The 26,321-nt window shown below is 50.9% G+C and overlaps 1 protein-coding gene across 2 annotated transcripts in view; it reads right to left on the bottom strand.

Moving 5' to 3' along the window:
- HIP1 (huntingtin interacting protein 1) overlaps positions 1-26,321 on the bottom strand; it is a 145,945-nt gene that overhangs the window by 5,826 nt on the left and 113,798 nt on the right. For both annotated transcript variants that reach the window (XM_036112525.2, XM_036112527.2), the window contains exons 8-29: positions 23,504-23,644; positions 21,105-21,162; positions 18,142-18,217; positions 17,888-18,028; positions 17,402-17,499; positions 16,968-17,040; positions 16,111-16,294; positions 15,587-15,675; positions 14,901-15,017; positions 13,428-13,529; positions 13,059-13,202; positions 12,786-12,921; positions 10,979-11,065; positions 10,677-10,784; positions 10,460-10,593; positions 6,042-6,152; positions 5,201-5,259; positions 4,756-4,849; positions 3,522-3,622; positions 3,152-3,257; positions 1,849-1,972; positions 1,357-1,418 (exon numbers count right to left, since the gene is read on the bottom strand). In XM_036112525.2, coding sequence (XP_035968418.2) covers positions 1,357-1,418; positions 1,849-1,972; positions 3,152-3,257; positions 3,522-3,622; positions 4,756-4,849; positions 5,201-5,259; positions 6,042-6,152; positions 10,460-10,593; positions 10,677-10,784; positions 10,979-11,065; positions 12,786-12,921; positions 13,059-13,202; positions 13,428-13,529; positions 14,901-15,017; positions 15,587-15,675; positions 16,111-16,294; positions 16,968-17,040; positions 17,402-17,499; positions 17,888-18,028; positions 18,142-18,217; positions 21,105-21,162; positions 23,504-23,644 — 2,345 coding nt within the window. The remainder of the gene's footprint in view (positions 1-1,356; positions 1,419-1,848; positions 1,973-3,151; positions 3,258-3,521; positions 3,623-4,755; positions 4,850-5,200; positions 5,260-6,041; positions 6,153-10,459; positions 10,594-10,676; positions 10,785-10,978; positions 11,066-12,785; positions 12,922-13,058; positions 13,203-13,427; positions 13,530-14,900; positions 15,018-15,586; positions 15,676-16,110; positions 16,295-16,967; positions 17,041-17,401; positions 17,500-17,887; positions 18,029-18,141; positions 18,218-21,104; positions 21,163-23,503; positions 23,645-26,321) is intronic.

The raw sequence follows: 26,321 nt of genomic DNA, 5'->3' as shown, positions 1-26,321 counted from the left end.
CAGTTAAGCTGCCTTTGCAGTAGTTCAGGAGAGAAACGATGGTAGCTCAGGCGGGGTTAGGAAGATGGAAAGGAGGGGGAAGGTTCAGGCTTGGAGAGTTGGAGTTGACAGGACCCGCTGGGGGACTGGATGTAGAAGGGTGAGTGGGAAGGGAGGACCCAAGGATGACTCCTAAGTCTTAGCACCCAGGTGTGGGGGGTTCCAGTTACTGAGGCAGAGAAAACAAGAAGAGGGGCAGATCTGGGTGGGAGGGAAATCGGGAGCCCTGGTTTGGACCCATTAAGTTGGAGACGTATTTGGCATCAAGTGGAGAGATCAAGTAGGCAGCTGGACAAGCACAGAGCTCAAGGAGAAGATCGAGGCCGGGGAGAAGAATCTGGTACTTATCAGCATATAGATGGAATCTGCAGTCAAGCGGGACTGGATGAGCCCAGTAAGCAAGACAGTGTAGATGGCAGGGACTTGCACCTGATGTGATTTTTCCTAAAAATGCCAAGTGACCCCCACAGAGACTTTCACATTCTCAATCTGGACTTTACCCCAAGACTGGGACCAGTAATTCTAGAACAAGGATGTCAGATCTTTTTTTCAGGATCCCACTGATTCCTATTTCTCCACATGCCATAACTTTACGAACTGGGAGAAATGGCATTGCCTTTGATGGGTTCTCAGTGAATCGATTTTTCTTTTTTAAACCAAGGTCATACACAAAGAATTCGTATCAGAATTTTTCAAAAAATTGCTAAAAACCAAAACCAAACAGAAACAGACTCATAAATACAGAGAATTGGGGGTGGCCAGAGGGGGAGGGGGTGGAGGAATGGGTGAAACAGGTGAAGGGGATGAAGAGGTACATTACCAGATGAGTGAGTCATGGGGATGAAAAGTACAACATAGGGAATATAGTCAACAATATTGTTATGACGTTGCATGGTGACAGACGGTGACTATACTTCACGTGGCGAGCACCGAGTGATATAGAGAATTGTCAAACCACTGCATGTATGCCTGAAAGTAATGTAACATTGTGTGTCAACTCGACTTAAAAAAAAAATCATCCATTGTAAGACATTAAATACTAGTTGATGTCCGCTAGGAGATCCCTGATGGTAACAGTGAGGGGAACACCAGTCCGAGACCAGTGAGCCACAGTTAAGATTCTGAACTTAACCCATCGTCTGTCTCCACCTCCACTGTCCCTTCCAGTGTCATTTACATTCATGCCTGGGCTACCGGGTCCATCTGTGTTTGTTCCCTCCCCAAGTCTCTCCCCTACTGGCTTCTCTCCATGGGGATAATACTTGGGATCGATGTCACCGGCAACCAATGGAGTAGACGTGGAAGCGGGGATCCTACCTGGGAATCCATCTCCTGGCGTTTGATCTGGGTCAGTGTCATGCTGGAGAAGTCCATATTGTCTGCAAGGGCGGAGGGAAGGTCTTGTCAGGTGACACCCTGGCCGACTCTCTCGCCTGAGAGGCGGCCGATACCAGCACTCTGCTGAAATGCTCGCTAGTTCCCAAAACACATGTGAAAGTCACTGATGTATAGACGGGGAGGAAGTGCGCTGACAGGGTAACGAGGATTGGGCGCGCTCCCCTACCCCCCAGCCCAGAAGAGTCCTGTCTTTGAATCCAGAGCAATCGCTACATGAAAAATCGACCTTAAGGCCTGTTGCTATGGTGACAGAAACAGCATGTGTACGTGGTGTCCCCCCTTATGAGAAAGTAAGTACGCACGTAGAAAAGATGAACAAGAGAGAATGTGGAAACGGAATTGTGGGAAACTGGGGACATAGAGACTAGCTGAACAGGATGGATATGAAAAGCAGTGCTTCGGGGCGGCTACCTGTCTCCTCAATCTGGGATTTGCCCGAAATGGTGGAGGCCACAACAGTGGCGGTGGCCTGGTTCACCCCCCGTGAGGCCTGCTGCAGCTGGGCCAGGTTTGGGCTGTCCTTATCAGCTTTCACCTGCCAGGACCAAGCACAGTTAGGTTCACACAGCATAGGGCGGCAAGGACAGAGTCAAAGAAGTTGGTCCAATGGTTCCTAACAAACATACGGGATCACTAGGGGTCACTAGTCGACTTCTTACAAATTGCTTCCTATAAGGGGCGTGCGTTGTGGCTCAGTCGGTTGAGTGTCGGACTCTTGCTTTTGGCTCAGGTCACGATCTCAGGATCGTGAGATTGAGCCCCATGTCGGGCTCTGTGCTCAGTGGGGAGTCTGCTGAAGATTCTCTCTCTCCCTGTCCCTCTGCCCGTTTCCCACTTGGGCATGTGCACGCTCTCTCTCTTTCTCTCTCTCAAATAAATACATAAAATTTTTTTAAAAAGATTTTATTTGTCAGAGAGAGAGAGACACACACAAAAGCACAAGCAGGGGGAGTGGCAGGCAAAGGGAGAAGCAGGCTCCCCGCGGAGCAGGGAGCCCGATGTTGGGCTCGATCCCAGGATTCTGGGATCATGACCTGAGCCGAAGGCAGGCGCTTAACCTAAGGCTGAGTCACCCAGGCGTCCTAAATAAATCTTTAAAAAATGCTCTTATAGGAGGGTCAACTCCTGGCATACCACTAATATGAAAAATTACTCCTGGCTTATTTGCTTGGTAGCCTCAGACTCTAGCTTTTATCAGTTCTTGTGATAAACTGTTCTAGTTGCGGACACTAATTTGGGACAACAATAAATAAGGATGATAAGGACGCTCCCCAGAGTACTATTAAACTCACAGACAGATTTTGGTAACAAGCTTTGTATTACGATTAATTGGGGGCAATGGTTCAAATTTGGAGACTTCAGGAACCTCAGAGCCGAGCCAGGGAACCAGCTCACGGTGCCGACATATTCCTTATTTGAGTGCTCCTTGAATGCCCGGATTGCTAATCAGAGGTCGGCATGGCTGGGACCCTCAAAGGCCACTTGTCACAAAAGCGCTGAGAGCCGAGAGGAGAGCCCGTGTGGCGAGCTGGGCGGAGGAAAGGCTCTCAGAGGAGGGGAGGAGGGGACCCTTGAGAGGCAGAATTTTAACTTGGGACCTCATCTACCTGGACCCTGGATAAATCATCTGTTCTTGGGGTAGGCTCCACGGTCCCAGTAGTCTCCAGCCTCGCCGGACCTTACAGTGCCCTGGGGAGTCTGGTGCAGGTCCTACCTTAGAGGCAGCCACAAGCTGGGCTGTGCTAGCAGCGATTTCGTGCGAACACACCATCAGTTCCTCAAATTTCCCTCTGCCTTGCACCACCAGATCGGCTGCATCCCTGGTAGTCAGAAAGGGACAAGACAAATTATGTCACGGACAGCTGCAACCCCTTATGATCCCGCCTCCAGAGAGCACAGCCGGCCCGGCCCATCCCTGTGCAGCCCCAGGAGATCCAGGCTCCCTTTCCAACTTTCAGTCCCGTTGACTTCCCTACCAACAGTTCATTTCCAAGGGGCAGACTGTTTGCCCTCGGTTGCTGTCTGGGATGGGTCAATGGAACTGGGGGTGGGGCTGAGGAGCCCTGGGAGTGACAGACACTTACACCATGACAGTGGCTCCCCAGCCCACGGCTTTGGAGGCCGAGATGAGTCCTTCCGTCCATCGGGAATTCTTGGCATAAAACTCTTTAGGCGATGCTGTGCCCTGAGGAAGTGAAAGGTAGTAACAACTAGCTTTTTCTGGAGGGCCTCCTATGCCCCAGTTGCTTTTATGTCTATTACTCCCATACGGACCTCACACCAACCCCAAGATGTAAGGATTACCACCCCATTTTATAGATGAGCAAACGAAGACTCAGAAAAGCAAAGATACTCTTCCCCGGTTCATGCAGGAGATAAGTGGAAGTAAATCCTAGGCGTTTCTGACTCCAAAGCCCGTAGCATTTCTCTTATATCACATTTCCATGTTGTATATATAAGAATCTCTATCTATTCACGTGCACACAGGAACAATGTGATCCAAGAGGAGTCTAACCGCTCGCCACGATTTGCCAAAAGATAAGAGTACTCAGTGAATAATTGAAGCAAATTATTTCTCCTTGGAATTTTAAAATGCTTTCATGCTTTGGAAGTATCTGATAGTCTTGGAAGTCACAGGTGCTCCTTGCTCGGTCCCTCTCTCTATTTTGGGGATAGAAAACACCCCCTCTTGGACTGATAAAAAGCACCACCACTAAAGCAGATAAGGCTGCCTTCTTTGAAGGATAGTGTTCAGGTCCGGAATCCCTCCCTGGGCCTCTGTCCCCTGAGCTACAGCTGCACGCAGGGTGTGAGAAGGAAACACACAAGCAGAGGAGGGAGAAAGCCCAGTGAGCACGTCGACCAGAGACTGGGGCAGAGTCTGTCTGTGAATAACTGTCAGCGGACTCTGCCGCGGGAAGGAGACATGGCCGCGCTCACTAGGAAAGGTCAGCAACCAGGCCGGCCCTTCTGATTTGCCCAGTTTTCAAAAGCTCTCCTTTCCACCTCTGAGGGCCCAGGCTTGCAATGCACACGGGGTTTCCAGAGCAGGTTCCAATGGTGTTGCCTGGGTTAATGACCCTGCAGCTGGAGGCTGAGGCTGACTGCCCTCTGGGGACCTGGGAGCACCCCAGCTTCTTCCCATGGGCATCTGCGCTAGGCCATGAGAAGCAGCTGCACCCTCAGATGCACACCCGGGACGAGATGGCAGCACCCGTGGATTTTGCTGAACGTGGACGAGTGTATTGAGTAGGCATAGCCTCTCGGTGAACTGGGAGTCTGTGAATGACCTGTCCAGGGGTCCTCACCCATGCTTACCCGGCCACTCTCAACTATCTCTCTCTGGAGGTCCTTCGAGGCCATGATCAGGACCTGAATAGCTTGCATTAGGCTTGTACAGGAACCAAGGATCCTAGGAGGAAAAAAAAAAAGTTAGGGACACAGAAGAGAGACCAAGAACAATGAAGGAGTCTGTTCTCTTTTTCAGGCCTAAATATAGGCAAACCTGGGATGGGAAAGGAGGGGGGGAATACACCTTCACGGAAAGGCACGTGAGTAGGGAGACTTGACTGGGGACAGTTATGTGATGATTCTCGGGGTTTCTCTTCCCCTAAAATGCAACGGCAATATTATCATCAAGAACACCATTGTCGACAACTACACAGACCGTTGCCCATGACTGCTACTGTTCTAATTAGTATAATCCACTGCAGGGGAGACTCATCTGATCACCTCGAGGTGGCCCCACACGGCTCGGACTGACCTTTCGTTCACCTCCAACTGGACTCCTGTGTCTCCGGCTCGGGATTTGCTGAGCATCTCCTGTTAAAAAGAAGCAAGGTTTCTCAATACATGGTGGGTACTGAGTGCTCACTGGCATCCCGAGACACCTTGTGTCCAACATCCTGTGGCAGCTGAGAAACCCAAATCCAGAAGGGCCCATCCACGTCCTGGTGAGTCGGGAAAAGAATCCAGACTTCTGATCTCTTCAGTGGGAAGCAGCCCCAGCAGGCTGCCTCTACCATCTGTGAGTGTCCATCCCAGGCGGACGTGTGCACAGAATTCTGGGAGCTATGGCACCCTGCCAACGGGGGGCAGCAGATCCCAGGTCCCAGCAGCAGGTACTCGCCCCAAGGCAGGCAGCCTGAGTCTTCCACCAAAGGAGCGCTATGGGACCTTTCCAATGCCGCCCACTCAGTTTTTCCCTGGGACAATCATGTCTGCTGATTTCACGGGTGCCTGCCGCTAAGAAAAGTGTGCATTACCTCCTTTAACTCTTACAACACCCCTCCGAGGCAAGTACTATTACCACTGCCCCATCATGCAGAAACGGGACCTTAGTGAGGTTCGTGGAACGACCTATTCCAAGGGACACGACTAGCAAGTGGTCAGCCTGGAAGTATGACGCAGGATGAACCGACACCAAAGTAGGTGGGGGGCTACTCATTTTCTATCCCTCAGGGATCCTGGGGAGTTTGGGTTTTGGTTGGGCTCATAAGGGGCCTCGGTAGCCTTCATGAACAAGTCAGAGACATCCAGTGGGCAGTCACCACGGGGAAGCTGCAAGAGCCTCACTTTAGGAGACATGCCAGATGCTTCCATACCTCGATTCTGGCCGTAGCAGTTTTGATGGCAGCTGACGTGGCAGCCATCTCCTTGTCCACCAGGTCCCCTAGCTCCTCCTGTTTGATGTCCAGGCCTCTGGGCAGGAGCTCCTGGGAACAGCATCACAAAGGCTGCAATGACCCTTTGACCTCCTCCTCTCTGTTCTCCCATGGCAGAAAGCAAGGGAGAAGGGCCCTGCCACGTAACACACTTCTGGAACCCACGGAGGGGCCTCCTGTGCAGGCCTCGTCTGGAACTCGCTACTGCGTGAACCCCAGAACCTCACACTCCACCCCCCTCCTTCTAGAAAGCCATCCCTGCCTAAGCCCACAATGCCATTCAGTTGCAGCTGCTTGGACCCTGACCTCACAGTTGCACGGTACAGTGTATTTGTGGCTTGGGAGGTATTTTATTTTAAGATTCATTTATTTGAGAGAGACAAAGACAAAGAGACAAAGAGCAAGAGTGGGAAGGGCAGCGGGAGAGGGAGAGAGAATCTCAAGCAGACTCCACGGCTGGGCACGAGCCTGATGTGGGGCTCGATCTCATGACCCTGAGATCACGACCTGAGCCGAAACCAAGAGTCGGACGCTCCACCGACTGTGCCACCCAGGTGCCAGTTGGGAGGTATTTTAAAAACATCTTCAAATATCGGTGACGCCTTCCAACCAGACACTCTGCCTCTTATGGACTTTGCGTCCACAGAAATCATATGAGGCAGTTACTAGTCCTGTTCTACACATGGGAAGCCAAGGCTCCGAGAGGTCAAATGTCTTGACCCCAGTCACACTGCTAATGAATGGCAGAGAGCAGGGATTTGAACTTGGGGCTGATGGCAAAGCCTGTGAATTGTGAAAATATTATGTGTTATACCTACGAGAGTACAAAACAGATATGAATGGTTTAAAGAATAAGAACAATGGCCCACGTATCTACCCCTCAACTTAAGGACTAGCTTAAGGAACGTTATCAGTACCTTTGAAATCTCCTTTGTATTCTGCCCTAACTCCATCTCCACCCTCCCTGCTTCCCACCTCAAGATAAACACAGAATTCAGGAGAATGCTTACTTTTTTTTAAAACTCCCTATGAAGGCATCCTTAAACAGTATAATGTTAAGTACGTATGTTTTGATCTTTATTTATTTCTTTTAAAGACTTTATTTATTTAATAGAGAGTCTTAAGCAGACTCCACACTGAGCGCAGAACCTGACTTGGGGCTCGAACTCATGACCCTGAGATCATGACCTGAGCTGACACCAAGAGTCAGATGCTAATTGACCCACTGAGCCACCCAGGCGCCCCTGGTTTGATTTTTATTTAAAAGGAATCCTACTCTATGCATTTTCCTATGACTTGCTTGTTCACTCAGCAGTCCGTGTGTCCTATAATGTGGTAATTCTATCCCCAGGCAAACACCCTAGAGAAACTCTTACATCAGGAGACATGTACCAGAGTGACCAAATACACATTTGTGACAGCCCCAAACTGGAAAGAACCCAAACATCCATCAACAATAGATATATAGCTATATAACAGATACGTAAATAAATATAAACAGATACATAATAGATGTATAACTTGAGCTATAGTCACATGACGGACTGCTACAGAGCAGTGAAAATGAACATATCTGCATGGATGAACCTCACATACAGAATGCTGGAAAAAGCACGGTGTAGAAGAAAGTCTGTAACACACAGAACTAAAAATGTTACTTAGGGAAAAAGGACATAGTTTTTCTACTATCTTCACTTGGAACCCTGATGAAACATTCTACATATAACTTCTACACTCCAGCTTCTAAAATCTGTGCCACATTCTATGGTAATTCCTTCAGTTCTATCATCCAGTTCACTAATTCTTTCTTCAGCTTTATTTTAACCTGCTGTTGGATCTCTATACTAAATTATGAGTTTCAATGATTATATTTTTCATTTCTAGAAGTTTGGTGGTGGTTTTTCTTACTTTTTTTTTTTTTTAAATATTTTATTTATTTATTTGACAGAGAGAGCGAGCGAGAGAGGGAACACAAGCAGGGGGAGTGGGAGAGGGAGAAGCAGGCTTCCTGCTGAGCGGGGAGCCCGATGTGGGGCTCGATCCCAGGACCCTGGGATCATGACCTGAGCCGAAGGCAGACGCTTAACGACTGAGCCACCCAGGCGCCCCGGTGGTGGTTTTTCAAATATATCTGGTTACTTTTGAAAGTATCTTATTCCCTTGCCACACTTTTTAATAGCCTTTAAAAAGTTCTTTAACATATCGGACACATTTATGGTGAATGTATGGGCCTTGGGACTTTATCTGTGAAAGTTCCTTGGGGTTTAGAGTCAAAGTATACCTCTTCAGAGACCATTTGGATCTGCCTCTGCCAGGTACCTGGGCCCCTAATGACCTGATTACTTTAATTTTCTGTTTGGGTTTTTTTTCAGGCCACACAGGTAGTAGATTTGGACCCTGAAGCCACAGATACGTGGCCTGTAGTTAGAAATTCCCTAGGTGGCCGTGTTGCCCCCCTTTCCCCGCTACAACCAAGGTGGAGACCAGATCTCTCCAGTAGAGTAGGCTTTTCCCCCGTTCACTCAGGGTGTGATCTTTTGGAGTTCTGTTTTGGGGAGGGAGTCTCTGCATTCCAAACTTTGACCCTACTTGGGCCTAGGTTTTGTTTCTTACTCTCCCCTGTATGTGTGGCCCACCAAAATCCAAGCTCTAGGCCAAGAGATGAACAAACACTGGCTCCTGCATCCTTTCGGTTTCTGATGCTGAGATTTCCTTAGTTTTCCGCCAGTTCAGATTCAATTAACATTTCCCCCCCCAAACTTTATTTAGCATATTCCACGTCCTGTCCTAGGAAGAGTTCTAAACATCTGGTCAGTCCTACTGCCACAAAGGAAACCTGCCCAGGATCTTCCTCTCACACTTTGCTTTTTAAAATTAATTTGATTCTTGGGGCGCCTGGGTGGCTCAGTCGTTAAGAGTCTGCCTTCAGCTCAGGTCACGATCCCAGGGTCCTGGGATCGAGACCTGCATCGGGCTCCCTGCTCAGCGGAGAGCCAGTTTCTCCCTCTCCCACTCCCACTGCTTGTGTTCCTTCTCTTGCTGTGTCTCTCTCTATCAAATAAATAAATAAATAAAATCTTTAAAAAAAATTAATTTAATTCGTATTTCCTCACCTAACGGTGTCCTACACATGTGCATACTGACAAGCAGTTCTGCATGGCCCTGGAGAAGGGGGTCTATCTCCAGCAAAAGGCAGACTGTGGTAAGGCTGCCTAGGCCGCCATCAGCAATTTAGTAACACTAAAATACCACTGGGATCATGTCATTCTATTGAAAGAAAGGTGAGCAATTCACCATTATCCATAGCCTTCCTTCATCCAGACATTCACAATTCCCTACCTCGTCACCCACTTCTCCCCAGTATGAACCTTCCTACCCATCTGATCCTTTTATCTGCTTTGCTTTCTCCATATGTATATTCCATTAAATAAACATTCACTGGGTGTTAGCCACCTGCCAGATATGCCAGGGACCAAGGGGACGACGTGAAGAAGGTACAGGCTCTGTCTTTAAGGATCATGGGGGAAAGAGACAGGTAGGCAGGTGCACTGCAGCGCTTAGCCACCAACACCGCAAGGTGAAGGTGGTGGGTGGGAGGGACCCAGGAAGGTGAATAAGGGCCAGACTGTGACAGTCCTTGGGTATCACATTACATAATTTGATTTTTGTTATCAAACGAGGAATCACAATCAGATCTCTGTTTTTGGAAGAGATTAGAGGAAAAGAGGCCAAGAGGCAGAAAAACTAATCAGAAGGCTGTTATAAGAGTTCAGATGAGGGATGACGAAAATCTGAACTCCGGCCCTGATCTCTTCATACCCTGGACTTACTATTATGACCCATTTTTGGAATCAAGTAAATGCCTTGTACTGAACTCTTAAAATAGAGCTGATTACCACTCTCATCCCACTGTAGAGAAATGGGTGATTTCCTTATTTTCCTTTCCCATAGGGACCATGTCTTATTTGTCCCTGTACATCTAATACATTCCCCACTATGTACAACGTACTCACTGCATCTTTATTAAATCAATAAATATGCTGTTATCGCCATGTTAGGTGTTAACCTGTTCAACCACATACAAATCCCGGAAAACAGAGAAACTATGCTTATTCTTCTTTGATACTGCTTAGCACGGTGACGAACACACAGTAGGTTCTCAATGCACAGCCAACACATGAGATATAACGGGAAGGTCGTTCAGGGGGTCAGATTTTTCAGCGCCAGCTCTCGCTTTCTTGAGTCAAATGGAAAGCGCAGAAAGAACGGGCTGAGGACATCACTGAGTCCCTGGCAGATCACCGGCACTCACCCCGAAGAACCTCTGTAACTGTCCCTTGTAGTAACACGGCTCCTACCTCGGTAATGGCAGAGATCCTGTTGAGGCAGCTCTTCACGGCCGTGCCGTCATTCTCCCGCGTTCCTTCCTCTTCCAGGAAAGCCAGGTAGAGGAGGGTTTCCTTGCCAAACTGCTTGCAGGCCTCAGTCAGCGCTGGAGATGCAGGACAACCAAGACTTTTGAAGGCCCTCTGCTCTCCCTGCTTTCCAGCCCAGGCCCCCAGCCCCGGTACTCACAGTCGGCAGGTTCCGGCGGGGCTCGAAGGCAGGTGGTGCTCACGTAAGCCATGGTGTCACTGGTCAAGTGGGCAAGGAGGGTGACCGAATGGAGGAGCCCACTGATATCTGCCAGGAGTTTAAAGGGGGTTGCTCAGGGCTGTTGAGGGGTAGGTTTACCTCCCTACCTCCTTCCCTGCTTTGCAAGTTATATACACCCCTTTCTTGGTGCAGAGGAACCCGTTGCTACTTCCATATGCAAACATTTCTGAACTCGGTCCAGCCGTCACTAAGCGACAGACCCTATCCTGCGCCTTTCTTACCTTCTGGGTGGGCCAGGTAGCGGCTCCAGCTTTTTTCCAGTTGCTCGAGGCAGCTGGAAACAGACTTGACCTTGGAGAGAAGGTGATCTGTGGTGGAGGGAGACAGGGCAAAGTCAGAGGCGGAGTTGTCAGACTCGCTTGCTCCCCGTGAGGGTAAGGCACGTGACGGATGCGCCTACCCCGTGAGTGGCCTCGGCCCTGCAGGAGCCGCCCTAAGATGGGAGGGCAGAGGAAAGAGGGTTCACTGCGCTCGTACAGGACTCTCTCACTGCAGCCTCAAAAGCTGTGCTTCTGGGCCCATCTGGTCCCTTAGCCAAGAGCCAGGGCAGCCACATCAGCAGCCTAGAGTGAGCCTCTCCCTTCCTCGGGACTGCCTGCCCAAATAAATCCAGGCCTTCCTGTTACGTCTTTCAAGGACCTCGGACTCTCATTAGTCTTGAGCCCAGACCCTTGGCTCCGTCAGGCTAATCTGGGCTCATGCTGTGCACACAACACAAAACAGCCATTCCTACTCTGTGCCTCTGGGCACAGGTCCGCAAAGATTGTCACATGGGAGTTAAAGTATGGGGGCCTCGTGTCACTGCATAGGTGTGGCTCCTGGCTCCATCACCAGTGGCTACGATCGCAGGCCATGCACACCTGCTTCCTCAAGTGAAAACAGAGTAACAGGACCACCTCATGGCACCACAGTGACGATTCACTGGGCCGAGGCGTGTGGAGCACTTAGAACGGCGGTTGGCACATGGCGCGCACTCCGTAACGTCAGCTGTTTGTGTTATTTTACCCCCCGCTTCTTCCCCTCCAGTGGCTCCTGTCTGTCCTCTCCCTTCAAAGCCCAGCTCATAAAGTCCTCAGAATCCGCCCACGGCTGCCCCACTCTCTGGCATTCCCTCAGTAAACTGGGAACTCAGTGTGCTCCTTCCTCCTTACAGATGGGTTCCCTGCTGAGTAAGATAGAACAGCCTTTGCTGTAGACGTCACCAAACGGAGACATTTCTTTTTTTTTTTCCCAAAGATTATTTGAGGGAGAGAGTGTGCACGTGTGCAAGCAGGGGGAGGGGCAGAGGAAGTGGGGAGAGAGAAACTCTCAAGCAGACTCCCCGCTGAGCACGGAGCCTGACATGGGGTTCGATCTCAGGACTCTGAGATCATGACCTGAGCCGAAATCAAGAGTCAGACGCTCAACCGATTGAGCCACCCAGGCGCCCCGTAGACATTACTATTTGATAATCAAAGTCAACTCTCGGTTGTTTCCTGCCATCTGCCTTGTCCTCAGTGGGCCCTCTGGTAGCTACACCCAGGACTTCACCAGTGCCCTGGGCCTGGATGCTCTGCCACCTCTGAGGCCCCTCCTCTCATCCACAGGGCTTCTCGGGCTCCGACCGCTGCCCCACCCGCATGCCCTTAGGACTCTGGAACATGCAGAGTGGGCCTTGTTCATGCCTGGGACTACACGGGTATTCTCAATGTTCCTGCCCCCCCGTGTGGGCCTGAAGCTCCCAAGCAACCTTCTCTTCATTCAGGCCATGTTCTTCTGTCCAGAGACACACTGGGCCGTCTGCTCCTCCTCCCCCTGGTGCTTGGACTCGAGCAGTGGTATCACACCTGGGGGCTTTAGAAAGTTCTACCACCTGAGGCCCTGGGCCGCAGAGCTTCTGGCTGAACTGATCTTAGGGTGGGGCCTGGGCATCGCCAGGTGACTCTGACTTGCAGCAGGTGGAGGACCCGTGAGCTCAGGTCAGGCGGGATTCAACGTCACCACTGACCACTGAATTCGCACGTGCAGGCAGGCAAGGGGGGAGGGTACCTGCAGAGCCGGCACAACTGATCAGAGTGGGCTCCTCGAGCTGCCGCAGGGCCTCCTGGACCACCTGCTCTGCGGCCTTCCTTGACTCTGCCAGCAGCATTTTCCGTTGGTCTTTGGCGACCTGGCACGCTGATTCCTAGAAATGGTCCAGGGAGGTGAGGATCGGACACAGACCCCATCAGAAGCCTTCGAGCAGCATCCACCTTGACACAGTGGGAAGTCCTGGCATCTTAACTCAAGCTACTGCTAATGAGGCGGGCATCCGTTACTTGCCTTTGCGCTGGACAGTTCCCGCTGGGTGTGTTCGAGCTGTTCCTGAAGAGCCGATAATTCTTCCTCCCGACGAGCCACGGCATGTGCCAAGCTGCTCCGCTCCTTCTCAAGCTCGGCGATCTGGCCGGCCCACTTTGCCTCTGACTGCAACATTGGCCAGGTTAAAGAGGGAGAATTACACGGTCCACTTCCCAGGAGTCCAGACCCACCAGCAGGCCACAGGGAACAGGAGGCGCCACCTTCATTCCCCCAAGCACACACTGAGCACGGATGGGACCAGCTTGGTCAGCTGCTGCGTGGGGCTGGACGCCAGGTGACAGCAGTCCCAAAGCCAGAGAGGGAAAAATGCGGAAGGGAGGTGATGCTCACCTGGGCAGAAGTTTCCAGGCTGCCTTGGACAATCTGGAGTTCCTGTTTGCTGGTGGCAAGTTCTTGCTTTAAGCTCTCTAGTACTTCCGTCTGTTCTTGAGTCTGAAAGAGAAGAAAAACAGGAGCACTCTGATCTGGGTGGTGGTTGCAAGGGATAAACACATATAAAAACCCCCAAGCTATTGGGGCACCTGGCTGGCTCAGTCAGCATGCAACTCTTGATCTCGGGGTCACGAGTTCTAGCCCCATGTTGGCTGTAGAAATTATTTAAAAATAAAATCTTAAAAAAAAAAGTCCCCAAGTTATCAATGGGAGATTTGTGTACTCTCTTGTATGCAAGGTTGGATGCATCCAACAAAAAGTGGGTGGGAGGAGGTGATAGCCCAGAGTGTTCCAGAAAGTTTTCTTCTGGTTAAGCAGGGAAAGCCAAAGGGAGAATTTTAGGGACATTTCCTAAATATCATGCTTCAGCTTATAGTACTGACAACAGTAGAACTAAATCTTTTTTCTTATAGATAGAAAGTGTTTTTTTATTTTTTAAAATTGAAGTATAACTGATACAGAACTGGATCTTTAATTCAGACATCCCAATACCTGGTATGATGCTGAATCTAACCATCTTGAAACAACTCTCTTTTTTTTATTTCTTTCATAAGTGCTACTTTTCAAAGAGCAGGTTGCAACCCATTAGAATTCACAGCTAACATTAAAAAAATCCGAAATAAACAGAGGCACCTGGGTGGTGCCAAGTTGGTTGAGCATCTGACTCTTGGTTTCAGCTCAAGTTGGGATCTCAGGGTTGTGAGATCGAGCCCTGCGTCAGGTTCCGTGCTCAGCGCGGTGTTTGCTTAACACTCTCCCTCCCTTTGCCCCTCCCCCCAACCTCTGTAAAATTAAATCTTTAAAAAAATAAAAAATAAAAAAATGAAATAAACAGAGCAAAAAAAATCCAAATGCATCCACAGAGTAAGGATGAATATTGCTTTGTGACACTTTTACTTCCATTAAATAGACCCTATTTCCTACTCTGAGTCACAGAGAAGCATGACTGTTAAGTGTAAGGCATTCAGTTTTCTCTATCTGACACATCTTACTGCAACGGGACCTGCCTGCCAATCCCACCCTAACTCGTGGGTGTTCTCCCGACCACAAGTCCTCATAAATGTTCACGTCTCTCTCTGATCTCCAGGTGCTTTTACTTCTCTCAACCGTCCCAGACTTGCCCTTGGCAAGCCTTTGCTGATGCACCTGCTCAGCTGAAGCCTCTTTATCACGCCATGCCTCTAACCCCTGGTGCATCGGTCACCCTGTCCCGTGCTCACACCTCTTGTAGCACGCTCACCGGGCTCTAACCCACAGGGCTGCCTGTTGCAGCAAAAGACAAGCTCTTTCCACCTGGGCAGCACCCCAGGCCTGCCTCCAGCTCAGGCAGAACCCTTCCCTCATTCCCCCTGCACTTTTCCTTCCCCTCACCTTCCGCTGCGCCTGGTCACTTATTCGCTGGAAGGAGTCCTCTAGCTCTTTTTTCTCTCGTTCCAAATCCGCCTGGGCTTGCCTGGCCACGGACACCTGTTTGGTCACCTCTGCATTCTGTAGGGGAAGAACAGTGTCTTGAACTGGCTTATCTCAGGTTTAACAGCTCGGGGACAACATCTACTTCTAGAACAAATGACAACATTCAGACAGCTGGACACAGAAATCACTTTTCTACCCAGAGAGAAGCCAGAATAGAGATGTCATCTTCAGATACTCGACGCTCAAGAATTTAAAAGAACAGGGGCAACTGAGTGGCTCAGTCGGTTAAGCGTCCGAGTCTTGATTTTGGCTCAGGTCATGATCTCGGGGTCATGAGATTGAGCCTTACATCAGGCTCTGCGCTGGGCATGGAGCCTGCTTGGGATTCTCTCTCTCCCCCTAACCCTTCCCCCCAACCCCGCTCTATCTCTCCCTAAAAATAAATGAATAAATAAAATAAAAGAATAATAAAGATGGGGGATAATCCAATCAGGGCTGACATCAAAAGTCAAGACATGAAAGGCCAGCGAGCCTGAAAAGCAGTGGTTTCCATGAAATGATGGTGACCCACTCAGAATTGGTGGGGACAATGGAGCGGCGGTGTCCCCTGCGTTGTGGGGACGGCGCACGGTGCAGGGTCCTACCTTCCGCAGCAGGTCAGCGTGGTTCTGCACCAGCTCACTGTACTTTTCCTTTAGCTTGCTGTACCGCTGTTCATTGGCTTGGGCTCTCCCTGTATTGTCGAGAGCCAAGGTGAGCAGTCTACCCCTGCTGGGACCCCGTGCCTTCCTTCCGTAAGCCAGAACCCCTAGAACAGCCTTCTTCCTTTTCACAAATGCAAACACCTTCTACGCCCTCAAAAATCCTACTGAAATAAACTCCTCTTCATCGGTGTTTCTGGCTTTAGGCTATCTCTCCTTCGGACACCCTGTCCCCCAGGCAGATACCCCACTGTCACCTCCTGGTTCCTGTCCCCGCATTCTGAGCCCGTGGGGCTCTCCACTGTCTGGGCTCCCACCTGCCCCTCAGACTGGTGACATGAAGGTCCTTCCTGGTGGCTCTTCCGGGCAGAAGCACGGCTGGGGCTCTGCCACCCAGCCCCATCCTTCCCCCTGAGCCTCGCCTGACTCTGCGGCCCCCGCCTTCAGCCCCAGCCTAACGGGCTCACTTTCTATCTCGGTCAGGCTCCGCTGGGCCTTCTCCGTGTCTTCGCGCTTCTTCTTGAGCTCGTCCAGCTCGGCCCGGAGAAACTCGCTGTCATCAGCCGCCTGCTGCCGCAGATGTCGCTGTTCCGCAAGCTCAGCCTCCAGCTCACTGACCCGGCCCTTGAGCTGCAGCACGGCCCGCTGGCTCTGTGGGACGGACTCGGCCAATGAGCCCCAGCGCTGGGCCGCGGGGCTGGGCTAGGCAGGAGAAGCGGGTCCTCCCAGGCTTCCAGCACTGATCCAATGAATACCCATGTTTGCCTAACAACCCCCCCCCACCAAGGGCCTCATGAGAGTTGAGGCTTCTGGTCATTATAAGCCACCGGCCAACAACGGCGTGATGGCAGGAGGACTCTGGTCTCGTTGGAGTGGCCTGGGAGCAGTCCTGGACGAGCGGGCACGAGGGAAGAGGGGATGTTTGCCTGCCCCCGTGAGTGAAGCCCGACCAGCCGTGGGCCTGGGGGGCAGTCCTATTTACCGCCCCGACCCTGCAAACAGCCATGAGAGTTACAAATCGGACCTTCCGATCGCCACGGGAGGAGAACAGGTCTTCCTCACTGTTGGCTTCACAGCCAGCCGGCGGTCATGGTTAACTCAAGAACCAAAGGGAGACAGGGCTTGGCTCAGAAGTCATTCTTAAGGTAGGAATGACGGAAATGCAGCACCACCAAGACCACGGAAGGACCAGGGCCTTCTGGCTTTCGAGTTTCTACTAATGAGCCCCCCCGCCATCCCCCTTAAAATGTGGTCCGACAAGTGTCTCTGCAAATATGAACATGCCACGGCGAAGCCCAGAACTGGATCAGAGCCCGACTCATACCTCAGTCTTCACGTTCTCCAGCTGTGCCTTCAGCTCACTGACTTCTCTGTATAGTTGACCAATTAGGTGATCCCTGGGAACAGAAGGAGAACAAGTTTGCTTCCACTGTGCTTCCATCCCTTTCCTTTTAAATGCGAGCTGGGAAATCAGGGGAGGAAGTTAAAAGCTGGTGTTAATTTGGGGAAAGTTTTTTGAAATTCCATACATTATATGCTAAGACCCTCCATGTCACTGGATCCGAATCTAACACCCATGGGTTATTTCAACCTCATCTGATCTCCCTCTGGGATTCCAGGGGCCGATATTTGAGCATTGCGACACTTCTCTGCGGGGCCCAAGTGTCACTGAGCATCCCGCCCTGGTCGGGGGTGGCCAGCCAGACCCCGGCTTCATGTAGTTTCTGCACCACCTGCCTGCTCCCAGTGTGGACTCACTTCTCATCCTTGTTCACGCCGTTCTGACTGTTGAAATTGAAGGGGTCACTGCTGAATGAGCTGCCAAAGATGTCATCAAACTTGTTGTCGAATAAATTCTGTGGTGACCAAAAAGGAGCGAGGACAAAGTTAGAGATCCAGAGACTTCTGTACGGGGGTCAGAGGAGTGAGATGTAAAAAAAAAAAAAGGGATCCTTTCTTAACTGGGTTCAAGTCCATCTGTGGTCCCTCTTAGAGACCGCAGGGCAGGGGCCTCAGTCTAGGTTAGCGCTTCGGTTAGAAGTTGGTCCAGCTTGGTGACAGCCAAAGGGTCTTGGTCAGAGCCTCTCCCCTGCCCATATGGGGCAGCGCAAAGGGCCGCACGTGGGGCTCACCACCTGCTGTCACCCTAACCCTAACCTAATCCTAACCCTAACCCTAACACGTGGGGCTCGCCACCTGTCACCCTAACCCTAACCCTCGGGTTCCAGTGGAGGTGCTCCTCACCTGCTGGGAGGCATCCATGTCCACGAGGTCATCCTTCTCCAAGACAGGCTCGCTGTCCGGGGACGAGGCCTCGGCTGGGATGACCACCACAGGGCTGATGTGTTCTGACAGCGCAGAGGCCCGCAGGAAGTTGGGTGGGTTCTGAGGAGGGAAGACACCCCCCCAAACCGTGTCACCTGCCAGGCCTGCCCGTCTCTGAGATCTGAGAGCACCCAGGACCCGGCAGCTCCCACAGCAGTGCTGGGCGCACGTACCTCAGGCAGTTGAGGGATCTGAATGAGCCGCTTGAAGTACTGGAGGTTGCTGGAGCGGTAGAACAGATCTTTCAACCTGGAGGTGGAGAAGGGCCTGAGGGGTGCTGGGCACCTCCCCGGCCCTGGGGTGGGGACAGTGCAGCCCCCCAGCTGTCCTGCTGCCCGCCCAGCCCAAAGGCGCGGGCTTATCAAGGAAATGACCTCCATGGCACTGGGATTCGATTGTGACGCTGCAGGGGGAGGTTATCTGGAGCCTGTCCTCACTTACATGGTGGTAAGGAAAGAGGGATTCAAAGGACAGAATCCTCTGGAAGAGTGGATCCCCCCAGAACACATTTCTGCATCGCTGTGGAATCTATGCTGTTGCATGGCAGATGTCTTCCCAGGAACGTTTGGCTTAGAATAACATGAAAATAAATGTACTCTCTCTGAGGATACGCAACCTAACCACAGGCATGGGGAAGGAAACGTCATTACTGAGGGAGATCCCTTTGTTTTGGAGCTCTGTGTTATCTCCCCAGTTAGACTAGAAGCTTCCAGAGGGCGGAGACTGGGCCCTGCTGAGCTGGGCTTGCCACGGAACCACGCACAGAGGAATTAACTCATCAAGACTTCACTGGAGAAAAGCAATCTATTTATACTGTGTCCCAATCTTGGATGGGTATGGGAATGAAGAAACCAATTTTTTTTCTCATCTTCGGGTCTCCATTTTAAATCAAAACATGGAAAGCTGAGGAAGCAGAGAGCATCAGACAGATTTCCTGAGAGGAAAGAGGATGGTGGGTCTCTGCGCCCTCTCCCTGCAACCCACAATCTCCTCCAGCTCAGCCCAATACACTAAACCCCTGGGATCTCAGGCCAGCCCTTCTGACCCCAAGGTTGGGGTTGCCCCTGTCAGGTCATTGGCACTTTCCCCGAATTCAGGGACACTGAGGCCTCAGGGAGCCGCCGGGTCTGTGCAGATGAGAGAGTGAGGCAGCTGCTCACGGGAGAGGTTTTTATAGGCTAGAAAAAAATGAAAGGAAATAAAATCACCTGACCACACATCCCCCTCTTTCTGGGCTGGAGCCAACAGTAATAGGCTGCTTTGCTTTCATAAGCTACTGGAATTTACCATTCCAGGAAATCAGCCCCAGGGCCTGTCTCCTAGGATTTAATAAGTCATTTATTATAGAATAAACATATAAGGCTTTTCAAATGGAATAAGGAAACCAGGAGGTTAGCACAACCCTGAACTTGGCCTCTGACTGCTGCCCGGGGAACCAGCAAGAGAAGTCTGAGCTTGGGGTTTGGCAGCTATGCTTTTTCTCTGTTGTCAGGGCTGAAGAAACTAACAGGCAAAACAAGAGGGTCAAAGAGAGCGTGCTGAGCCCCAGGGCTCTTCTCGGCACCTAGGTTCTCTCTCTCATGCCATTCCTTCCCCTCTTCCTTGGGCACACGTAACCAGTGATGAACTGTACGTCTCCCCTCGCCAGCGATCTTCTTCCCCAAATGCACAGAATAATTTACCCCTCAGTCAGACAAGCTCTCCTCTTCTAGACAAGACAGCTGGCTTACTGGTTTAGTAATTTATCCAAATATTTATGCGTAATTGGCTGCTACGTATCAGGGGCTAGGGATGTAACAATGGAGAGTCAGGCATAAATAAAGCTGTGCTAAGAACCATGAAAGAAAGAAATTAGGTGCTGGGCTGAAGAATATGGGGGGGCGGAGGTGGGGCTGGAGGAACAGGAGATGAAGAAGACCCGACTTAAATAAGAGATTTAAGATTTAAGGCCAGAGATGCTTTTGTGAGGAGGTGACCAAAGATGACCCAGAGCCAGCCAGGCTGGGAGAAGAGCCTCCCAAAGAGAGGGAACAGCAAGCACTAAGACCTCGATAGAGAAATGAGCTGGGAACGTTCCAGGAACTGGAAACGGACCGCATGTGGTGGAAACACCATAGGCCCTAAACACAATAAAGACAAGGTCAAAGATGGCAAGCAGGGCCTTGGAGACCATGGAGAAGAGCTTGGATTTTATTTTGAGTGTAATCAGAAGCCACTGAAAGGCTCTGAGCAAGGGAATGACGTCTTTATGAGGTTGTTCTAACTGCTGGGGTGGGGGGACAGGATTTCAGGGGGCAAGAGTGGAAGCCCAGGGCATCCGCCATATTGGAGGGTCGTGGCACAAAACGATGGTAGCCCCAGAGATGGCAGCTATGATTGGAGCCAAGATATATGTGCAGAGCATCTGCCACTGGAGTGGACATGGGGGAGGAGGACAATGGTGAGTTCCAGATCTCTGGCCTAAATGGATGTGGTAGCATTTACTGAGATAGAAAAGGCCGGGAAGGAAAAATTTGGGTTTTTTGTTGTTTATTTATTTATTTTTAGAGAGAAAGAGCATGAGGGGGAGAGGGAGAGAGAATCTCAAGCAGACTCCCCGCTGAGCGCAGAGCCCAATGAGGGGCTTGATTCCACGACCCCGCCATCATGACCCAAGCCGAAACCAAGAGTTGGACGCTCAATCAACTGCGCCACCCAGGCACCCTGGGAGAAAAAGTTCGCGGAGGAAAACCTAGAGCTCAGTTTGAGATGTAAGACAGATAACTGGGTGCGTGAGACCCAATTCAGAGGCAAGGCTCAGTCAGCTAGAGAAACAGATCTGGGTGTTGCGTTTCACGCACATGGACCATACATGGTATGAGAACGTAGGGAGAAGAAAGAGAGGATGAAGCCTGGGGCATACAGCAGGTGATGAATGAATGGATGAAATCACTTTCTCCGACATGTTCATGTGGACTTTATTAGAGAACGGATAGCTTCGCCAGCCAGCGGTACATTTACTGCCGTCCTCGTCACCTTCCTCCACTCTACTGCTTTACTCTGCCGATACCCTCATTCCTCAATCATTTTAAAGCAAGTGCTCTTGTGTGGACTAATCAAGTTTATAGCATTCGTTTCTCTCACTTAAGCCACTTACTTGGTGAATTGCTCCATGAAACGATCCCGGTGGCCTTGCAGGGTGTCGGCTGGGAGACCTGGAAGAAATTGGGAAAAGAGTGAGAGGGAAGAGGACCACAGGAGGACCAGGCGAGCCACAGCGGGGCTCCGGAGGGAGAGGACCATCCACCCTGGGGCTTGTGGCCAGCCTGCCAGGCCTACAGCTGCCCCAGGAACAGGGACTAGTAACCAAGGGGGCCCAGAAGGGCCAGCCATGAGTCTAGGGGTGCTTCTCCTCCACATCTGTCCTTCTGTTTGTTCCTGCAGCATGAGCCATTCTGGGTGCAGTGGGTTGGAAGTTGTGTTCCTGACCACGGAAGACACCGTGGTGACCTGACCAAGCAGCAGGACGGACCCCCAGCAGGTGGCAGAGGTGTGGCTCTCTCAGAGGTACGTGCACTGGGTCGGTCCAGCACAGACGTTAATCTGCGAGGGATCCATAGAGCCTGCACGAGAGGATGCCTGCCAGAAGGCAAAGATTATAGGACAACACTCAGGATCCCAGTCCGGTGCTCACTCGGTCACGGCCAACGGCAAGATGCTGGACAAGCAACAGCCTCTTAGACCAGCCTCCTCTCCTACAGAGTGGGTTCTCTGAGGTCCCTTCTCCTCCCAGAATGCATGACGCTGCATACTTCAACTATAGATCACAACTCGGTGATCCCTTTATTTCTTGTCTTGTTCCTTAAACGTACATTTTAGGAATTTTTTTTAATTAACATAAAATGTATTATTTGTTTCAGGGGTACAGGTCTGTGATTCATCAGTTTTACATAATTCACAGCGCTCACCATAGTACATACCCTCCCCAGTGTCCATCACCCAGCCACCCCCATCCCTCCCACTGCCCCATTTTAGGAATTTTTGAATAGGAATACATTTACTTGGTACAAAGAGGGAGTACGTGTATAAACATACGATAATTCAAAATGCCCACCAAAACGGTGGATGATGATGGCACTTTATCTCAGTGGCCTCTCTCCCCAGAACCCTTAACCCCAGTCCAGTCATGAGAAAAACACCGGATACACTTAAATCAGGGGACATTCTACAAGTGTCCGACCAATTCTCGAAACCATCAAGGTCGTCAAAAACAGGGAAAGTCCGAGAAACTATGACAGCCAAGAGGCGGTTAGGGAGACACAATGACTCAATGTAATGTGGTGTCCTGGATGGGACGTTAGGTAAAAACCATGGAAATCTGAATAAAGTATGGACTTCAGTTGATAATAATGTGTCAATATCGGTCTATTCATTGTGACAAATGTATCATATTAATGTAAGATATTAACAATAAAGGAAACTGGGTTCAGGGTATGGGGGGACACTTCCTCAGTGATCTTTACAACTTTTCTGTAGATCTAAACTACTCTAAAATGAAACCTTCATTTTTAGAGAAGTATATATTGTGCAGGATAACTGCCTTTCTTCCCTTGGGATTCAGTCTGCTCTCTGCCCCTCTGGGTGCGCTCACTTGTCCAAAGCCTTCCTAACACTTACACATCCGATTCCAACCTCCCTTCCACGAGATGCTCCTGGATTAACCCAAGTGATGCCGCTTCTTGTCCCCCCTAAATAACCAGACCCACTTCTTGTCAGTGACCACAGTTCTAGACTATCCCTTGTCCCTGTCTTCCGACATGCATCCTTGTCCCTTTGCCAGGGCCGTAACACCTTGCTTGTATCCACTCAGGTCTTGATTTTTCTTGGTTCTCCCTCATCCATACATTCTGTACGTGGATATCCCTCATGGGGAACGCCTCTGAGTGTGGACCAGAAACCACCCAAATCAGCTTCACCTGGGGTATGGTTTCACCATGCACACCCCAAACCTACTGGACCCACCCACAGCAGGACCCACACACATTGTCTTAAACAAGAAGCACACAAAAGTATAAGAACTCTACAGTAGTTTCCAAGATAGAATCTGCAAAAGCATCCCAGGGACCTGTGGCTGGGTAGGGGCCGGCCCACCATGTACGAGAGCAGCTCTGTTTTATGTTTTCTATTTCCCCATAAAGTTCCACATGTCCAGAGAAGCTGTGTGGATGAACACTTTGGACACCACTGCCCTTGCACCTGTGGGTCCAGGCTGGGCCTGGTATCATTCATGTGGGTCCTAGAATACATGACACGTGTGGACGGAGATGTGATGAAGCCAGAGGTGGAGGGAGGGAGCCGTCCCAGGACACTGCTATGGAGAGCCAGGTGCTTCCCTGGGCACAACAAAGCTTGTGCCCTGCTCCTCACTCTCAAGAGGGTCGGGAGCTCTAGGGACTTTGGGAGCAGTGGCAGAAAGGGCACTGAAGGGACAGCCTCTGGCTGTAATCCTCCTTCCGGCCAGAGGCGCACAGAGAAGATCCGGCCCATTGTACTCACAGGAGTGGAGTTTGAAGAGGAGCTTGACGGTGTAATCATACAGATGACTGCAGTCCAATATGACCTGGATCAGCGGGGCGAGGCGGCACTGCCCGGCTGCCGTCACGGACACCGAGCGGGACATGTCCAGGGAATTGAACACTAGGGAATAAAAGGGGACACAGGCAGTAGGGGATAAGAAACTGCAGGTGACCTTCTCAGAGGGGCAGAAGACAGGGTTCTGACACATGCCAAGGACCCGCTCTGTGCATATGCTATGTCATCGGACCGCAGTTACCCCTTACAACACTCCCGTGGGACAGGTACACATGGGAGGAAACAGGGTGAGTCCCCGGAAGGCAATCAGATGGGGAAAATAGCAAACATTAATCAGGACATGAAGGAGGGGATAATTCAGCCCTGGCTTCCTGGAGGCTTGCCACAGGGTCTTGGGACACCAAAAAGGGACACATGCAGGAGCCCTGGGTGCACAGGGCTGAGGATGAACCATCAGGATCAAAGGCTGCTGTCGGTCCCTGGGGGGCAGGTCAGCTGAAGGGCTGCCCTCCACTCTCTCGAGCTCCAGACAGCACGTTGCTCCCTCCCTGTCTTGCTCCACAGACCCCTCCACATTACCCTCTGCTCCCTTGTTCTTTTTTTTTTTTTTAAAGATTTTATTTATTTATTTGACAGAGAGAGAGAGACAGCGAGAGAGGGAACACAAGCAGGGGGAGTGGGAGAGGGAGAAGCAGGCTTCCCGTGGAGTAGGGAGCCCGATGTGGGGCTCGATCCCAGGACCCTGGGATCATGACCTGAGCCGAAGGCAGACGCTTAACGACTGAGCCACCCAGGCGCCCCCTTTTTTAAATTTATTTTAGGGAGAGAGAGAGAACACAAGCAGGAGGGGCAGAGAGAGAGAGGGAGAGAGAATCCCAAGCAGACTCCACGCAAAGCGCAGAGCCTGATGCGGGGCTCGATCCTACGACCCTGAGATCACCGAAACCAAGAGTTGGATGCTCAACTGATTGCGCCAACCAGGCGCCCCGTACCCCTTGTTCTTAAACCAAGCAACCAGATGCCTGGCCGTGGACACTCAGTGCACACCACTGGCCAGAGCCGAACTCCTTCCTGCAGTGGCTGCCCACCACCTGCAGAGACTCCACCATGGCCAGCATCGAGAAAAATCAGTGAGCCCGACTGCCCCAGAGGAAAGCCCAGAGCAGCTGTGCTCAGCCTTCCCTCACTGCACGATTCCCTGTTAACTGGCTTACTCTGGCAGCTGAAAAAAAAAAAAAAAAATCCCAAACAGTTTTAATGAAAAGGCAGCTTTTCTTTTTGACACAAATTAAAAGCAGCTGTCACTGCTAGGCGGCCATCCATCCAAGTTCACGGACTTCCTTGGGCTCCACTCTGGCAAGGGATCACAGACCGCTCCATCTTCCAGCCCGCCCGCCACTTGCCAGGAATGCCCTTTGGCATCCGGTAACATCTAGAGCAGTGTGACCGGGGACAAGTTACTCAACCTCTCTGTGCCTCCAGATGGTCTTCTGTAAAATGCAGGGGGTTCTAAGAGCACGTACCTCGAAAGGGTCTTGTGCGTATTCAAGGACAGGGTCGTGTAAAGTGCAGAGCACTGCAGTGATTCTCGGTGTTGGCTTTGAGATTGATTAGCATCACCTGGGAAAATTCAAAATCTAATGTTTCCCAGCAAGTCCCCTACCTCCCATTCTGTTTTAGTTGGTCTGGGGTAGGGTTGGGGCATCGGTAGGTTTCAAAAGCCCCCCAGGTGATTCTAACATGCAGCTAGGGTTGAAAGCTGGATTTCCTGGCTGAGTGGTTCTCGTGAAGCAGAACTGTGCAAAAGAATTCTGTGATGGCGTTAAGTGTCCCTAGGAGCCATTCAGTATGGCGGCCACATGGGGCTACCGGGTGCCTGAAATATGGCTAGTGCAACCGAGGACCTGACTTTTTGATGTTATTCAATTATAACTTATTTAAATAGATGTAATCTAATTAATGTAATTTAAATTAATTTAACTAGGTGCTACCTATTGGACAGTGGCTACCATATTGGACAGTGGCGACCATATTGGACAGTGTAGACCTGGCCGGGGAGGGAGCAGGCTGCTAAAACGCAGATGGCTGGGCCCCACCCTCAGAGATTCAGATTCAGTAGGTCTAGGGTGGCACCAGGGGCTTTGCATTTCTAACAAGTTCTCAGGAGATGCTGATGGTGCTGGTCCAGAGGACCACGCTTGGAGAACTGTTGCAAGCACTGGAAATAAATGTTAACTGTAACTGGCCCACGTTTCCCACAGGTGAAAACCAGGGGCACCTGAGGGTACTGGCTGGCACCTTGCAGGGTCACAGACTAGGACTCAGAAGCTGGAGGGATTTCTTCCAATGCCAGTTCCCCTGGTTTTTGCGGCACACAGTAGGGAACTGGGGACGGGATAGGGAGCGGGGGAGATGAGTGGTACAGGGCTCTTGATTCCGAATCAGTGCTCGCTCAGGGGCAAGAAAGCCACCACCATTTAACCATGTTGGGGTTTGTGCCAAGACTTGGGGTAGCTGCTCCTCCCTAGAAAACTCAAAGTGGCTGATTCACTCCTGATAGTCCCACAGCATTGGGCTGGATAGTGATACCGCTTTATGAGCACTGTTCCCCTGTCCTTTCCTCACTGCTGTTTATCTGAAGCACGCATTCTTGAATTTTGTTGAACACTGGGCTAGAATGGAGGGAAGTACTCAAAGATGAGTAGGACATGGTTCCAGATTCCAGGGAGGAGCTCAGCATCCAGTGGTATTAATACAAGTGATCAACACATATAAAAACAGC

The sequence above is a fragment of the Halichoerus grypus genome, chromosome 6 (assembly GCF_964656455.1).
Source record: "Halichoerus grypus chromosome 6, mHalGry1.hap1.1, whole genome shotgun sequence".
Classification (NCBI taxonomy): Eukaryota; Metazoa; Chordata; class Mammalia; order Carnivora; family Phocidae; genus Halichoerus; species Halichoerus grypus.
Note: the sequence above shows the minus strand (reverse complement) of the source record. Positions and strands in the feature narration are given on the sequence as shown.